The following is an 18,630-nucleotide window of genomic DNA, read 5'->3' as shown; positions in this document are numbered from 1 at the left end:
GTGGAATGGGCTTTAACGGTGTGTGTTAGATGTCTTTCTGCTCTTATGTGACATCTGGATTTTCCCTATTTTAAAACTGGCAAGCCCTTACATGGTGTAGAGAAGGACACTAGAAGCCAGCTGGATTTTCTAAGTTGCTTAGTTCTCTCTTGATAGAGTCTGAGATATCTTTCAACATTCAATGAGTGCAGAGCTCTTTCAGTTAGACACGCCAGGGTTTGAAAGAATGTTATTAGTATTATCACTTCATTGGGGTGAAATTCAGTTGGTAATTTAGGTACAAACTTGTTGTTAGCCCTTAGTCTTATATTGTCTTTCGAAAATTGTTGGAATGGCTTTGTGATGGTAAAGTCCTAGATCTAACTAATCTTTCTTGCCAAGGTTATGGTTAGAAAGACTTCAGTTTTCCAGGTTACGTACTTTAAGGCTGACTTGTGAATTTGGTCGAATAGGTTTGACATAAAGTCTGAAAGCACTATATTCAATTTGCAGGCTGCTGGTGGTGTTCTAAGAAGGTAGGAACACTGAATAGACCTTTCCGAATCTCCTTCACGCTTCTGTGTGACCAAAGAGATGTTTCACCAGATGTCCTTTTGGAATGTGAGATGGCTGCCAGGGGAACTTTGCTTGAGTCCCAGCTTTGCGTTGCGTGACTATTTGATGGGCCTGTAAATGAAGAGAAAGCACTCCTGTAGTCTGATACTACACAATTTTTTTTTTATATTTTGCAGAGTATGTTTTGCCAGTTGACAGATCGCTGGCTTGTGCCAAGAAATCTTAACAGTCCAGCAGAATATCTATATTTCCAAAAATCATGGCACTCAGGAGCCAGGCTGCTAATTTGAGAGACTGCAGGTTGGGGTGAAGAATCTAACCCTGGCATTTCTTAGAAGATCCGATTTCAACTCAAGCAGAATGGGTGGCTTCTGGGCTAATTGTAGCAAATTTGAGAACCACCACTGTCTCGGCCAACGAGAGGGCTTTGAGAGTCAGCCTGCAATGGTTCTCTTTTTATTTTGGCAATTAGTTTGGGCAAAAGAGGAATTAGAAGAAAGGCAAAGGCAAATATCATGCTCCATCCGATCGAAAGAGCATTTCTCCAGCAATGTAGTTGTTTGTGTCTACTTGCATAAGAATGGCATTTCCTGTTTTTCTTCGCAGTGATCATGCATATCCATGATTTTGCACAGGACTGGAATAATTGATTTAGGGCACTCCTTTAACGACCACTCGTGCTAATCCTGCAGCCTTCTGCTGAGTTAATTTGTCTGATTTTTGCTAGTACTTGGGAGATGCTCTGCTGTAAGGGTTACCCGTCTGTAAAACACAAAATGCCATAGCCTAGGTACTTCTGTGTTCCAACCTTGTTAGTTTTAGAACACTGTGGTGCTGCTGCCCTTTCGAATCAGCACCTTTGAGTTGTAAATGTGTGGGAGAAAGGACTGTAATGCTCTTCAGACCACTCTGAGCTTGAGCATGTTTACGTACAGACATTATCCTGTGGTGCCCACAGTACTCTTGTCGATAGTTTCTGGATGTGAGCATGCCATCCTTCCATTGAGGCATTTGTGGTGACTACGAGGTGACATTGTGGTTGAAGGAATGTAAGTCCTGCATTTATATTGTTTGGTGATATACACAAGGGGAGTGCTTGTTTAATCTTAGCGGTTACTATTTCCTTGTCCTGAAAGGAGCCAGATATTTAGTTCCTCTGTATGCCTAGTTCCTCTTGTATAGGTCTCGTGCAGTCTGCAGATTGGTATTAGCAATATGCAGGAGGATAACATGCCTAGCAGTATTTTAAGGAGACATACTTTTATCTCTTTTCTCAATATCTGTTTTGCTAGTGCTGATAAACCAATTTGTCTCTCTATTGATGGAAATGCCCTTGCTTGTGTACTGTCTATTATTGCCACTACAAAATGAATCTTTGAGGGGATTAGAGATGATTGTTTTTGTTCAACTGAATGGCTGAAAGCTTGAAGAGTCCGATACATGCGTCAATCAAGTAGTTGTTGGTAGACTTTAATGACGAGCCTTTGAGCATCCAGTCATCTAGGTAAGGGTAGACATGATAGCCTAGATGTCGACAGTGAACTGCAACTGGAGCAATACATTTTGTAAAGATTCTCAGTGCAGAACCAAAGACTTCATGAACGTGCCAGCGGCAATGGCTACTTTGAATCTTAGGAGTCTGCAATGTTTCCTATGAATGGGAATATGGAAGTATGCGTCTGAGATACATGATTTTGCTATTCACTATTAGTAGTAATACTTCCTGGGGTATAACCATCCAAAATTACTGTTTTGTCAGATACAGACTGAGCTGCTACAGATCTAGAATGGGTCTCTACCCTTATGCAATTTTCTTTTATCTGTGGAACCCTTTGGAATAGAGTCCTATATTTTGATAATGCTTTGGGGCAGGTTTATACCTTCCTTCCATAGTATGGTTTGAATTTTTGCCTTCAACAAATGCAGGTGTTTGTGTTTTATCCGAGGCAGCTGAGAAGTTGGTGGGCGTTGTGTAAACTCCAAAGTATGACCATACTCATACCGAGGACCCATTTGTCTGTATTAATTGTAAATGTTGAAGAAGCTAGAGATTCTGCCCCCTACAGGGCCACATAGCTGTATTTTGGTATCCGTTGCCTGGAAAGTGTCAGTGACGTCTGGCGTCCACTATTTTGCTGGGTTTTACACATATGTGCTTTTCCTCAAGTAGAGTTGCTGCCCCTTCTATATCAATATGTTTGTTGCTGCTGGGGCGCATCATTTTGACGGCTCATTTTGGGCTGTTAGGCTGGTTGTTATGGTGTGTTTCTAGAGCTTTTTTATAGACCTCTGTATGACTACATTCTCCCTCTTTTTCGAAAGCTTCAAAGCTTTCCTTGTTGTAGGGCACCCAAAGATCTGGCTATCTAAGAGTCAGCTTTGATACTTTGCAGTACACCATTCTCATGGTTATCAAATTGCCTTTCTACGTTGAATGGCATGTCCATGATTTTATTTTGAACCTCTTGGCTGAATGAGGTAGCTCTCAACTATCCTTACCTGTTCAATACATCTGCTCCAACGAGTTGTCTGAGTTCTATAATTGGTACGTCCATTGCTGAGTCTCACAGTGCAGCCAGTGCTCGGTCTCTCATGAAGGATAGGTTTCACTTCCTGTTTTTTACCTTCCAGCAGCAAGTCATCTGTTAGTCATATATGCCTACAATTGTCACGTCATTAACAACTTCTACTGACGTGGCAGCCATAGAGGAAAACCTTTCCCCCTCCATGTTCTTTCAGTGGTCTTCACGATCAGGCAGTGCTGTTCAAGGTACCATTGGGTTCCTGGACCACTGCTGTGCCAATTGCATGTTAAGTGAGTCTGCCTGAGGGTGACCCAGGAATCAAAGAGGTGTGTTCTCAGAGACTTTATATTTCTTATCTATTCACAATCCTACCACAGCACTGCAGCTGGTGTTTGCATCAGTTTTATTCTTTCTTGCCATGCTAGATGTGATCCATTGGTTGAACTGCATTGACTGACTTCTTTGCTTAAACATACAAGAAGGAGTCAGTTTCATTGACCATTAAAGGTATGCTAACCCTTCTTACAGCCCTATCCAGAGAATAAAAACAATATTATCTGGTGACAAATCCACATGTTGAGAAGTTGTACCAGATAAAATAAAATTATCCCATTTGTCTCCTCTAGGTGGGTTTATTAGGCATGTTTTGTCCTCTTCTATATCTTTATATTGATCATCATCAGATGTTTCCAACTCGACTTGTGGCTGAGGTACGTCTAAAAGTTGTGGCACTGGCTGACATGGGGTTTGAGAAGGATGCTTTTTGGCTTCCTGTGATCTTTGCGATACAGGAAATGTGGAGGCTGCTGTGGACCAATTTGGCAAGGTGTGCAACAGTCTGCCTTTACATGGCGTAGATCTTTAACAAGGTCCATCGGCACTCTCATCATAGGCCTCAGTTCACAGTCCTCATACACTGATTCATAAGAATCATAGTGGTGGTCATAGTATTTCCTTTCTCCCCAGTGCTGAGGAGGGTAGTGTAAGTGAAAAGTTTCAGGCTGTTTTTCTGGGGAACATACCTGCTCTTCCTCAGGATCCTGGTATTTGAAGTTCACTTGTCCTGGAGTATAAGCTAAACTGAAAAGATCATCAGTACTGGATTCTTCTTGCATGTATAAATCTTGGCTGGAGGATGATGTGGAAATTTGTTTGGAGAGGTATGTTCCGGGCATAGGGGAGTCATGTGTAGTGGTGGCAGCGGTAAATGTTATGACTGTGTCGTTGACTGAAGTATTGTTGATGGTGTTTGTACCTTTGATGGTTTAGTTGTTGGCAAGTGAGTCTCTGAAAGGTATGCCATCCGCAGATGCTGTCGGCAGGTATCTAAGGCTGGTCTTTTTGTCAACAGTGGCGTTGATGCTGACTTTACTCCATGTGGACTAGCATGCTGTTTCCTCACCTTCAGAGATGTAGATGAACGATTGTCAACAGAGGTCATTGACTACATAGTCAACAGGCTCACAGTTAACACTTTTACACAAATGTTACTAGGTTAAGCTTTAAAAACCTTGTGGCTATCCAATTATGTAGTGTGCTATGAGCACCAACCTGGGAGGTTTGAGTTTTAGGTGGGCTCGACAGAAAGATATGCATTGTTTGAATATAATAGTTTTGTGGTGCTTTACTGTGTTTTGAGAGTCACTGTGGTGATTTAATTCTATTTTGTGGTAGTGGAGTTAGCTTCAGAGGTAAGGCTTATTTAATCCCTTTGTTATGTGTCTATTTAGAATGTGTCTCCATCATCGAACATTTAAGATGTGCGATGATTTGGAGGCAACTTTTGCAAGGATCTAGAACCCTGTGAGAGAACCTAGTGCACTTCAATGGCCGTGGCACTGTGCTCTCAAAAATGCATTATAGAAAGAACAACATTAAGACAAATCTCTTACTCAACCAGGATCTCTACCACCTACTCAAAAAGAGGCTTTGATATGCCTGCCAAGAAAATCTGACTTAGAACCTTTGGCCATAAGGTATATCTCAAATCTATCCCACATTGCAGACCAATTTTACCCAGCAGAATCAGGACAGACCCAATCCCACAATGATAGTAACTCCATCCACAATCTCTTTCAATCAGTTTTGTGCCCGGAAAAATAACTCAATGGGTGCCATGGGTGCCATGGATGACCTGTAGGTGTCGAAAGTGTTAGTGACCTGATCATTCTTTAATTCTAAGCTGCACCAGCCATCACAAGCCACCAGATCCCACAAAATCTTGCCCAGGGTATGTTTTAGAGGTCACAGCACTAACCTGGCTCATTACGTTTGAAAGACGAAAAACAGACCAAGTAGGATTAACCAAATAAATAGGATTAACCAATTCCGCTTCCCTGATCCCACTGGTCTTCATTATTTGCAGCACCCTGAAGGACTTTGTTTAGACCCTGGTGCCCTGTAATCTTCACTAAGTAAATCTTTCCAGATATCATTCAGTTTGCTTAAATATTTTTACATGCACGTCACACCCCACTTTAGAATGGACCTCACTTTCTACTTGGTCATATTCTTAGAATATCTATGCAGGGTGATTCCTTCAGAGCGGAGATCTTAGTATGGGGCTATTACTCCTGCAGCAGAAAACTAAGGCCCTCCTCTAAGGAAATCTGCCCAAGTCCAAGCAAAACAGTAAATAATATGGGCTTCACTATCATTCACAGTCTTTTACATGTCTCTCCGGTAGGAGTGGTGGTAACTGCCTGTTTCTTCCAACTCAAATTGCGTTGAGAATTTTTAACATTCCTGCTTTTTCCAATCCCATGTATAAGATTGCCACTTAATACCAGATTGGCAAGTTCAAACTTTACATCCCATGAAGACTTGTATGAATTACAGGTGTTAACTACTACTCTGTAGAAAACTAGGGTAGGTCTGAAGATTAGGAGACATCTCTGTGCTTGGAGTCACATTTGGAAGTCATTGTGATCAGCAGAACACAACCGCTCAACTGCTATCCATTTATAAAAGGTCTCAGCGGTTTGCTACTTTAAACTAGAAAAGCATCATCTCCCGACGTCCACTGCAGTGTCCCATATCACGTTTTCAGTTATCTGAACGTTTAGGTCATTCACACTGCACAGCATAGGCTATGACATTAAACAAATGGATTAAGTAAACACATATGAGAGAATAGAAGTGGAAAATGGAAGACTCAAAACACAAAGACGAACAAACAAGTGGTTATGGACATACTAACCTTAAGTCTGAATTCAATAACTGCACTGTAACCAGTTTTTTCACAGGTAATGCTCACAGCTCCTCCAAGCTCTAAAGTCATAGTGCCATACAAAATCCCTGCAAAACAATGTGGACTATTTGAAAGCAGACCTTTAAAAGAGTACATTCCCTTGAATTTGTATCAACCCACAGCATGTTGGAAGAAACTCTTGCTTTTTACTAGCTAACTGTTTACACCGGATACAAAATTATGACTTATTTGCAAATGTAACAGGAATACAAAATTTGTCTGTCAATTACACTAACTTATGAACTACCCTAAGTAGGGTTTCTTTATAAGGAACAGAGTTAAAAAGTAGTATCAATGGCCCTGCAATTACTCAAACCCACAAAAAGGTCATACCCCAGCCTTTAAAATTAAGATTTGCCATAGATTTACAACAATTTCTCAATAAAACACAATTAGCAAAACTGCAAAAACACCTATCATCTAAGAGTTCTGAAAAGTAGGCTGGGTGGAACAATCGCTGGCATTGTGTCGTCATCTGTGTTGTGTTTGCAGGATTTTGATAGCATCCGCTCCCAAAACGTCACACTTACTGAAGGTGGGGTAACATGGCAGCTAGCTAAGAAGCCGGGCGCGGGCTCCTGACCCAGTAGCTACGAGCAAGCATGGTGGGAAAGCTGAATGAGGAATAATTTTAACCCGATTTTTTTTTCGCTTACCTGATCAGAACCTCGAGGATCTCTGAATAATACGGCAGCAGGGAGGTTAAGGTGACAGGAGCAATACATGGAGAGGCACCTCTGGTGGGATAGAGCCCTGGGGATGTGAGGCCCAGGGGATTGGCAGAGAGCGGCGTGCTGCAGCGTGGCTGTGCTCCCGGGGCATTACAGGCAGGAGAAGCACAGAGAGAAGAGGTTAGTGGACATGTGAGGAGCACATCGAGCAGGAGTGCTCCGGGCATAATTCTATGTCCCCCAGGAGGCAGACTGGGGAGGGACTTGCGCAGACTGGCCACCCCTCACCTGGGTCATCACATTCTCCAAATAAACTTTAAAAGAATAAGGTAACACAAGCCGTTTTCAGCAATAATGAGGTTAAGCGGAGTGAGAGTGGAAAGGGAACTGGCTATGTTTTGAGGAATAGAAGGGAAAGGAAAGGAGCCCTGATAGACGAGAGGGATTATAAGGAGGGGGGACAGAACACTTCACCTCTGAAAGATTCGACAAACATGTCAGCCACCCCTGACACACCGGTTGCAGGTAGTTCAGTGCTCACACTCATGAATAAATTTTAAGCCTTGAGTCAGGTTTTTCCTGAGCAAGAGAATGAGGGGGTGCCCCGGAGTTTCAAGAGTCCCAAGAGCAGTCACTACTGGATACATGTAATCAGAAGCCAGATACAGGGAATTGTTCCCACAGATTCATTATTAGCGGTACTTACAACAGAAATAAAGCAGAGGTTCGCAATTTCAGAGAAGTACCAGAAAACAAATACAGGGGGCTTGTGAGAATTTGGAGGCTAAAATAGGCAAATCTTCGGAAAGGATGTGTAAGATGGAGGCATATATTAAAGGTTTAAGTAAAGAGACTGACCTCAACCGGAGGGAGATTCAAGCATTAAAATCCAGTGAAAAAGAATTACACCTTAAAATAGAGATACTGGAAAACAAAGCATAGAGGAATAATATTACAATATTGAATGTCCCAGAAGGTATGGAAAGAGGAGATCTAAAAGGATTTGTGGTTGATCTGATAAAGGAATACATCCCTTCAACAGCATCAGTGGACACAGCAGCTGACATTCAGAGGGCTCACCATACCCTTTCGAGAGAAATCTGAACAGGGAAAAAACGAGGAAGATACTGATTGATTTTAAGACTTAGTCTATAAAAGAGCTCTCTGAAGCTTTAAGAGTTAATTATTTTAAGAAGGATGAAATATCCTTTCGGATTAGATCAGACATTTCCAAAGCGACACAGGATCATCAATGGGAATTTTGGTAAATTTATAGAGGAGCTCAGATCACTCGGGCTGCTGTCAGCTTGAAATTTCCAACGATCCTAAGATTATGTGGAATAACAAAATGTACAATATAAGGGAGCAAATGAAAGGAAGCAGAGGGTAGCTACTGTGGAGATGGAGCCCAAGGGTATCGGAGATATCCAATAAAGCAAGTGTGAGGGTTCCCCAGGTAGGGTAAGAGGGAGTTCAGGAGGGGTGCAGGATGGATCATAATTGGTTCAGGGGAAGGTTTGCTGCATGAGGTGGAGAGCATGTGGGATAAAAAGAAAAAAACATTTCCTCATAGGCTATAAAGGCAGGGGATATAGGGTTAACGTGATAAATAAACTGAGGTTAAGGGTCCTGTCCTGGAATGTAAACAGGCTTAGGGGGCCGGGTGAGAAAAATACTAGAATATTTAAAACACTTTGATGACAATGTTATAATACTGCAGGAAACGCACTTACTTTAGGAAGTGTGGAGCGAGATTTTAAAACATCAGATATGGATTAGTCAGTTTGCATGCACAAACCAACGATGCAATGTAAAAGGCATCGCCATTCTTTTTAAGACATCAGAATTAGTTAGGGTAGAGAATTATGCTGCAGATCCAGGGGGAAGGTGGCTTGTGTCAAATACTAAACCGCACAGGGTAGGATATATCCTTGTGGCCCAACCCCTCTTCAGTAATTGAATGGACAACTAATGAAGGCAGAGGTGCGGCAACACCTATTGACTGGTGAGGAACTGGATCCTGTTCGAGATGAATCTATGTCCATAAGACCAGTAGTTGGTTCCCCTAAGATGAGGGAGGGTGTCCACTGTCTGATAAGGGATGTGAGTTTAATAGATATTCGGTCCTAATAATGTGGTCTGAGACACTTACAGAGCTTTTATCAGGGGGAGCATAATCAGCTGTGCAGCCTTTGGTAGGAAAACTCATAAGTCTAAAGTAAAGACATTAGAGGACAGGATAGAAGCATGTCAAAGGGAACTGGAATGTTGTCATTATCAGGCGTGGGTTAACTGTACAAATAATCTTAGAGGGATAAGAGAGGAATTGGCCAATTACTTGGAGGTTTGTGTGAAAAAAAGAGATAATAGGCGAGCAAGTTGGCTCATTATGAGTATGGGGAGGGATGTGGAAGGTCGCTGGCTTAGAAAACGAGGGCAGAAAAGATAAAGAATGTGAGTACAGAGATACTTATAAAGGAGAAGGGGGAGCGCTGCTCAGATGATCAAAGTATAGAACAGGCTTTTGTGAATTTTTTCCAGTCTTTGTTTTCAGATGAGAATTCAATCTCAGGAGCGCAGACAGCTAGTTGGCTGCGAGAACTAAACCTCCCCTCTTTACAGCTAGATCAATAGCAGGGTCTAAATCAAGAGATAAGCCAAGAGGAAGTAAATAAAGTAATTAAGTAGTTCAAAAAGGGGAAGGCTTCAGGACCAGACTCCCTACTGAGTGAACTGTACATGAAACTAAGGGAGGAGTTAGCTCCGGGCATGACTAGGCTGCTGGACACTATAAGAGTAGTTGTGCTCAACCAATTTCATGGGACGGCGCGGTAATTAATATACTTTTAAAGTCCGGGAAAGATCGAGTCATATAGGCCAATCTCTTTGTTAAACAACGAGTATAATATTTACACACAGGTCTTGGCTAGAAGATTGGATAAAGTGTTGGGGGGTTTGATACATGTGGATCACAAAGGGTTCATGAAGGGGAGACAACAGCACAGTTGATGCACAACCTAATATCAGCTATAGATATGGCAACAGAAGGAAACTTACCTTTGACTATAATGGCTTTTGATTCTACGAAAGGTTTTGACAGGGTAAGGTGGCCCTTCCTATGTACAGTAATCAATCATTGCAGGCTGGGTGATCGCTTTCTTAATGCGATCAAGGCAATATATAGACAGCCGGGGGCAAGGTTTTTGATTAATGGTAACCTTACTGATAAAATTCAAATACAGAGAGGGAAGCGGCAGGGTTGCCCTTTATCACCAATACTTTTTAATCTATATAGTGAACCCTTAGCAGTTAGGTTGAGGGAGAAACAACAGATTGTCCCATTTAAGTACTGGGATTGGGTGAAGAAGGTGGCATTATATGCAGATGACCTGATGATCTACACACACAACTGCAGAGGCTAAAAGGGATTATGACGGAGTTTGGAAAGTTATCTGGGTACCAAATAGATCAGCAGAAAATTTAATTAATGTTCTGGAACACCGAATCTTTCAGCACACTGGAGAAAAATGAATTCAGCTATCTAGGTGTGCAAGTGGTTAAGGATCTAAATCAGATGGCACAAGTCAATTTTAGTAAGCTTCTTGTAGAAATAAAGAGGACTTTGAATTCCTGGGCCTGTCTTCCATTGTCATTTGCTAGAGGTGATACACAGTTCAAATGATAACTATCTAAGTTTACATTTATCTTTACAGTTATCCCACTTGAGTTAAAACACAGTGGTTTAATAAGCTTCAAGCAGCACTAAACAGTTTTATATGGGCCCATAAAGGGGTCCACATTGCTTGGAAAAAGCTATGCAAGAAGAAGGTTGATGGGGCGTTACCAGACTTTCAAGTTTACAACTGGGGCTTTCAATTAAAAAATGCAAGGTTATTGTTACAAGATGATTTCCAGCAAATTTCCCCCTTATACCGAGCGTTAACTGAAAGTCACAAGGAAGGCGGTGCATATTTTTTATTTAAATTCGGCCACCCCAAATATTTCAAGAAGTTCAGGCTAAAAATAGAGAGCGGTTTGTAGAATATGGATGCATGCTAGGAGGATCTAAAAAAATCCATATTACAGCCAGTTTGCCCCAGTATGGAACTTCCCTGGCTACATCAGAGTGTTTACAGGATGCTTTAGCACTTCCCTTCAAGGATGTTGGGATTACAACGTGGGGACAGCTACAAAAGAGGCGGTGCTGATAACCTGGGATGACCTTGATCAGCTTATGGGAAAGAGGATGTCGAAGTTCAAATATTACCAACTAGTTAGCTGGGCAGGAGCACAAAGAGACTTCGGAGCTAGGGAAGTTGAAGGAGTAAAGACGCTATTGGGGGAAGAAGGAAGTGTCTAAGTGGTACTGGATGTTGGCGCAAGGGGAGGATGGGACGTTAACAATGCCAGAGGAGAAGTGGAAATCCAACCTGCCAGAGCTAACAAATTTCTGGCAAGTATCCATGTCTACACTTTGGCACGTGGTCAAATCTGCCTGTTAAGGAAAAAACACTTGTTTATAGTCCACAGGGCATACTGGTCTCCAAAGAGACTGATGAAGCTAGGAGGACCAAGGAGAAGGTGCTGTCTTAAGTGTGGGCTAGAAAAGGCTGATGACGTTCAACTATTCTGGCAGTGTCCGAAGGTCCAACTCTTCTGGCAAGAAGTGGGTAAGATCTTATACTTAATATTTGAGAGGGAGATTAAGGTAAGCCTGGCTTTGGTCATATTTGCTGTTCTGAATGGTGAAGGGCCCAGCACTAAATTGGGGAAGTACCAGTCAAGTTTAATTTTTATCTTGGAGTTGGTTGCACGCAGGGAGATTTGCAGGAAATGATTATCCCTTGAGGCACCAAATGCGTTAACGTGGATTTGATCGGCAAGAAGTATTTATAGATTGGACTGTGCAGATGGGACACAGAACAGAATGAGGTTGTGGGACTGTTTTTAAAAATTCTTCCCAGCATAGAGGTCCGAGGATTAAAGATAAAGCAACATGGAGAGGAGTACGGAGTGGAACTCTGGAAACCCTAATATGTTGAAAGAGGTCTGATGGCAGGGTGGGAACCTGTACGGAAAAACAACCCGGTTGTACCATTAATGCTTAGGTGCCTCTTGTCTCTTTTGAGGACTAAAAAAAAAAAAAAGAAAAAAGAAAATTGGAAAAGTAATAAACAGTTACATATTGAATACAATTAAAAGAGGATATGTGGCCTGGTGAGTACAAATTTCCCCTCAACTTGCAGCCCTTAGTGCAGCTATCTGAATTAGTATTCATATAAAGGTAAAACAAGACCAGGAAGTACCAGAAGGCTGCTTTTCATGTATGCAATACACACAGAAGTGAGCACAGAAATGCACCATCATTCTATACATGTAAAATAGACAATTAGTAGAGGAACTAGCGGCAGTGTGTAACAATTAGCAATATGGGATGTCATTGTATTGATGACATTGACCCTCACAGTGGACAGCTATAGCAGTCTGTTACATTAAGTTAAAAAAAAAATCTGCCAACTTCTGCAGCAAGTGCTGGTCTTAAGGGGAGCACTGTAGGTCACAATCAATTTACTGTGATGGAACCACTTTAGTTTCAGCACTTAATGAAGACCACACTTTCTTATGCATTTATCTTGATAATTTGAAAAAGGGCAGACTACAATACATTGAATAAAATGAAATATGCCTCCAAACGTTTGTTGTAAGTTTGGAGCAAACGTCATACCAAAAGGTGTGTCTTTTTACATCAGTCCTCCAACTATTGTCAAAGGACTCCTTCAGACAAAAGGGAGCTGTCATTGGTAGTCTGAGTCAATGGGACAAGCACAACTTGTTTGTTATTTAGCCCCAGCTATCTAGAAGCAACATGTTATGTTGCTATAGAAGGAAAGCTTGCTTGAAGACTGGCAAATATAACAAAATACATATAAATACATTTTGGGTCCAGACTGTGCATGCACTTGACAGAGAATATTTTCAAAATTACTTGTTTGCACTTCGGATGGCTAGAGCAACCATCTTGCCTGGTACCCGCACCCCAGAATAAATGCAAGTAGAAGCCATTTTAAGGTTTAACAAAAACTGATACCACAAAAGATTATAATAGTGAGAATAAGAACATAGAGGAAAACCATGAAATACCGGCTCAAGATGCAGAAAAGTAATGTTTGGCAGGTTACTCAAAGGCTTACTCAGAATTTTTATTTTGCATGTGTAATGACTTTAAAAGCACTTTCTCCAAAGGATAAAAACAATACAAACGAGTGCCTGTCGGAAAGGAGGGAACGGCAATATAATGAACGAAATGTTACATTGAGAGTAAGGAAGTATACCTTAAGCAAGATGCAGAAAGAAGAAGAAAAATAGAGCAAGATGTAAAGCGATAGTGCTTTTATTTGATTGTTTGTGGCAAAAATGGGGAAAAAGCATGGAAAAGGATTACGCAGTGAGGTATGAGGAACATCGAGTGAGAATAGGAAAGTAGTATGAGGAACATTTAGTAATAATAGGAAAGTATAAAATAACTTTATGTAGAGGACAAAAAAGCGTACGAGGGATGAGATGCACTGAAGGAAGTGCAAGAGTCAGCTAACAGGAGAAAAGATTACATACATTTAATCCAAGTGTACTAAGAGACGAGTGGGGGAATCCAAAGCAAATGGACAGGAGTATTAGTAGGAGGAGGCAGAGGAGGAAATAATATAAGCTTGAGAGAACGTTGAAATAGAGAGCACAAGAGAAGAACAGAAGTTAGACCGGAGCAAAATATTGTGTAGGTGTGATAAGATGAGAGGAAAGCAAAATGAGGGCCAGTGCGTAAAACACCACAAGAAAGCAGCAAAGAGATCAAGAAGGATGAAAACCAGCAAAACTTTGACGTGTAGAGATCAGGGGTGGGGGAAGAACTCTGCTCCGCTGGCGGAGTTTGCAGAGTTTTCCCACTCCGCGCGGAGTGCGTGGTATTGAAAAACTCAGCAAAAGTGACGCGGAGCAGAGTTTTTCCTCTCGCTCTCCAGCGTTAAGTTGGTGAGCACAAGGCACAGTAATCTCTAAGTTGCAGAGCGAGATTTCTGAATGTGAGACTTCATGGTAGGCCGCGACCGCCTGCAATGAGAAAGTTGCTGCTTGCGTTGAGGAAGCTACCGCTTGAGTAGAAAATCTAATTGAGCAGCAAAAAATAAGTTAGCGCCCTCTGACGCCTGCTGTGATGCTGTTTGCACTGATTTTACAGCATGGAAGACACTCCAATGGTGAAAATCAGTGCGAATAGAACACCTTACCCAAACTCCACCACTCGCGGAACTCCGCATAGCGCTGTAGAGTTTTTTTGGCACCACATGGAGTTCCGCTTAGCAGAACTCTGCTAACTGCACACAGGCCTAGTAGAGATAAGGTTCACCCCTGTCTACAACAGCTGAAGGCCAATAAATGGTCTGCCTGATGTACTGAGAGTTAAGTAGAACACCAAATCTTGATCTCAATGTAGCTTGAATGGCACTGCCATATAAGGCTATAGTAACTTGGAAACAAAAAGTACCATAACCTGATGTACATGTCCCTTACACAATTTTATTAGTGCGTTTGTAAATCAAACACCATGCTTAGCAAATGAGACTGGACCTCAACAGTACTAACAATACAAAATAAACATACATTATGTCTAACACACTGTTATGAAATGTACCCCATAACGTATAATCCTAATAAAAGTGTTTGAAAATCTTAAATTGTCTTTTTCAGGCAACAGACATGCTTGAATGAGTATATTGAAAGACTAAGGCTGACTAGTTCACCAAAGAAATACAGAAATCATCAGCCCTGTGTTTAAACCATTTCATATGATGCATTGTAATCAGTTCAGTATTAAAGGATTATTCATCTGATCAGATCAGGTTTTGCCTAGATGCCAGATATGTTACTATGCGTTGATTTTGCTTTTTTTAAAGCTCCTGAATAACGAAAACACAGACTGCATCATCAGATAAAAGTAATACTGTATTGTGTATTAGGACTATACTGCTGGCCGCTCTGCAACTCAATTAGCCAACCTTTTGATGAGAGAGCTTAAGAAGGCGCCCACTGCTAAGGCAACAATGACATTGTATTTGAAGGAAATCTGAGTGAGAACTATTACTAAACAGAGTTCTCCATCGACAAAATTATACTATTATTTTTTAATGAAGTTGAAGCAGAATCAGAAAATAAACAAAATACCACACTAAGGGGGTCATTCTGACCCTGGCGGCCGGTGACCGCCAGGGTCACCGACCACGGGAGCACCGCCAACAGGCTGGCGGTGCTCCCAAGGGCATTCTGACCGCGGCGGTTCAGCCGCGGTCAGAAAGGGTAAACCGGCGGTCTCCCGCCGGTTTACCGCTGCCCCATTGAATCCTCCATGGCGGCGGAGCGCCCCTACCGCCATCCTGTTCATGGCGGGAAACCCGCCATGAACAGGATGGTGGTAGGGGGTGCCGCGGGGCCCCTGGGGGCCCCTGCAGTGCCCATGCCAATGGCATGGGCACTGCAGGGGCCCCCGTAAGAGGGCCCCACAAAGTATTTCAGTGTCTGCTTTGCAGACACTGAAATACGCGACGGGTGCAACTGCACCCGTCGCACCCCTGCAACTACGCCGGCTCAATTCTGAGCCGGCGTCCTCGTTGCAGGGGCATTTCCGCTGGGCCGGCGGGCGCTCTTTTGGAGAGCGCCCGCCGGCCCAGCGGAAATGTTTGAATGGCCACCGCGGTCTTTTGACCGCGGTGCGGTCATTTGTCGGCGGTACCTTGGCGGACGGCCTCTGCCGTCCGCCAAGGTCTGAATGACCCCCTAAATAACATCACATTACGTTGACATTGTTTGCAACAGCTGTGGCAGGCACAAGTGTTTGTTGGTGGAAGTCATGTTTGTGTGCCCAGTAAAAAAATAAATGAGAATGGTGTTTACCTACGAGAGTCTGAGAGGTATGCTGCAAAGATTTCTTTCCATGAAACAGAATGAAGCTCAAACATACACACTGATATTTGCTTACCTTTGCAGTGAGCATATGGCATAGTCATGACATAATCTTCTCCTCGATTTAGGAATGTAAGGCGGCCCTCACCTTCCAGAATGGCAGAGAGTGAGTTACCTGAAACAAAGAGGTGCATATAATTATAATTTCACCATTAATTAATGGAAAATCCAGATGGGACCTCTGTGCTGGTAAGTATTCCCATTTGCACTACCAGTAGTCTTGTCATAGCTTGGAGAAGCAGCACAGAAATTAGGTTTAGGGAAGAAACATCCTAATTGGTAGGTAACCATGCCTTAAGTACACATTTGAGAATTTCTACATTTAGAATGTTCCTCATTAAATTATTTGGGCTCTCTGCTTCCATGAAGATGTGCTTCGGACGGCAGGAGTATCCCTCATGGCCTGTCGTTAGTGCTCCACCCGTTGTGACTCCTCCTCCCTTATGTCACACGAAGGTGTTATGGAAGACTACTGTTACTGCCGCAGCTCTGACTCTGGCTCTGGCTTAGCGGACAACCCAAGGCAACTGGCTGTGGCCCCCGCAGTGAAGCTGGAAAGCCTGTTATGCCAGTAGATCCCAGGCTCCACTTTGCTATGGCAACCTGGTGGTTTGGACAAGACACACAGAAGCAAGGATAACAGCGCACCGGGGGAAACGCGCAGAGGCTCATAGGACTCATGAGTTGGTGGAGTAAGCGGCCCAAGGGGAGGCAGAGTTAGGTAATTCTAGCTGCGAGGAGTCGCGGTGGGGGGAGTCTGCTCAAGGGAGCTGGAGTGTCTCTCATTTAGCAGCAGCACGCACCAGCATTGTGCAAAACTTACAGTACCAACCACTCCCAGCGTGAAAGCAAGGAGAAAAATTTGCCAAGCCCGCCCGGCCCCTTGGAGGCGAAGTAACGGCAGCATACAAAATTCGACCAGCCAGCCACACCCCAGTATTCCCACCCAGCCCTGGAGCCCATTAAGGAGGGAGACCCTGTCAGTGCTTATTAATGCTGCCAAAACGCAGCCCCACTTGGTTAACTCGGAGTCCTCGCTATTACATCAGGGTGAGTGTGAACCAGTTAAGTCGACGCTAAACCGTACATCGATGATCACGAGACCAAAGGACTACCGCCAATTTCAAAAGACTCTACCCAAAGGGGGTCTAGTACCGAATTCCAACATGCATACCATCGAGGGCTCTAAGAGCAGGGGTTAAGCAATGGGCATCCACTATTTCTGGGAGAACTCCAGGGGTCAGACAGTGCCAATTCCACATCGCCAGTTGTAAGTGCTATAAGGCAAGTCCTGCAAGCTCTTGCTGCTGTTAAATTCTGAGTGAAGATTAGGGGAACAAGCAAACGGCTGGGAGACCCAGTGATCAGATATCTGTGACATCGGGGTATCTCCAAATGTCTAATAACATTAACACTACAATCCAGTCTTCTACACAGCAACCAGAGGCCTTAAAATTGTTACTGGAAGCTATTTTGGCTGAGTTTAGACACTTAAAAGCACAACCAACTGAAATTGTGATGCTGCTTTAAAGACTGGCCTAAATCAAGGAGAGCTTCAATCTCTTGCCTAAGCAGCTGCAGGAAGAATATCTGATTTAGAGGATAATATGTTGCTATACTACAAGGACATATCATTGGAGCAGAAAAGGATTCGCAAACTGACTAAAAAAGTGGAGGAAATGGAGAACCATTACAGATGCTCTAATCTCCGCTTTATTGGCATTCCAGAGAGTAGTGAGTATCGAGTAGCAAGGCGACATCCAGAGTGTCTCGCAATTAATAGATTAATTATTCAAGAAGCGCATCCTACCAGGTGCACCCCTCGATCTGACAATTATGTGGGCCCATGGAGTCCCAGCACATCGGTCTTATAAAGCAAAATACTCACAGATGATTTTGGCCAACTTCTATGACTTTTGCATCAAGGAACAGATCTTAGCTGCTGCAATTCAGCAGAAATCTTTTGCTATTGTAGATAATGTTCGTATGAGAGTGTTTTCTGATCTATCTGTTGCAACATCACATCGACAAAGGGCTTTTCAAGGGTAAATAAGAGTTGAAAATCCTTTGGGGGCATTCCTCCTTGATACAGCAATCCAAGCTGAAGCTGCTTGTGGATGGCCAATTTCAATTTTTGTCAGCAGCAGAAGTGACACAGGCATTGCTGGCATGGATGTTGAAAGCTTAAGGAAGAGGGCCCGGGGGCTCCACAATGGGGTCATGATGAGAAAAGGGTTCTATTATGATTTCTATGTCTCAGTTTTCTTTATTTTTGATCTAAGCTCTCAGGTATCTGTGTCAGCAGGGGGAGGGTGACACGTGGGGCACCAGATGCTGAACCACAGCACCCGTAGGTTTGGCCATGTGCTAGGGGGTACAGGGGTAGAGGGGCGTTAGTGGGAAATCACCCTCCTCAGGGTTGGGGTGGGGATGGGAAGTGGGAAGGCAGCTGCAGTTAAAATGGGCAAGATGGAAGAAAGTTTGAGGTTTAAAATAAAAAAATAAAAATAAAAAGATTGCTGTTCAAGGGAGTATAAGTGTATTGAATGCCAGGGGCTCAGAGTCAGCTTTTTCCGGTGGAGGCAAAAAGTTACAGCAAGGAGTACGGGGTAGAATTTTG

General features: G+C 43.0%; 1 protein-coding gene across 3 annotated transcripts in view; it reads right to left on the bottom strand.

Moving 5' to 3' along the window:
- Positions 1 to 18,630, bottom strand: part of OSBPL8 (oxysterol binding protein like 8) — a 943,374-nt gene that overhangs the window by 125,732 nt on the left and 799,012 nt on the right. For all 3 annotated transcript variants that reach the window (XM_069229570.1, XM_069229571.1, XM_069229572.1), the window contains 2 exons: positions 16,027 to 16,125; positions 6,280 to 6,377 (listed from right to left, as the gene is read on the bottom strand). In XM_069229570.1, coding sequence (XP_069085671.1) covers positions 6,280 to 6,377; positions 16,027 to 16,125 — 197 coding nt within the window. The remainder of the gene's footprint in view (positions 1 to 6,279; positions 6,378 to 16,026; positions 16,126 to 18,630) is intronic.

Source organism: Pleurodeles waltl, chromosome 4_1 (genome assembly GCF_031143425.1).
Source record: "Pleurodeles waltl isolate 20211129_DDA chromosome 4_1, aPleWal1.hap1.20221129, whole genome shotgun sequence".
In the NCBI taxonomy this organism is placed as follows: domain Eukaryota; kingdom Metazoa; phylum Chordata; class Amphibia; order Caudata; family Salamandridae; genus Pleurodeles; species Pleurodeles waltl.
Note: the sequence above shows the minus strand (reverse complement) of the source record. Positions and strands in the feature narration are given on the sequence as shown.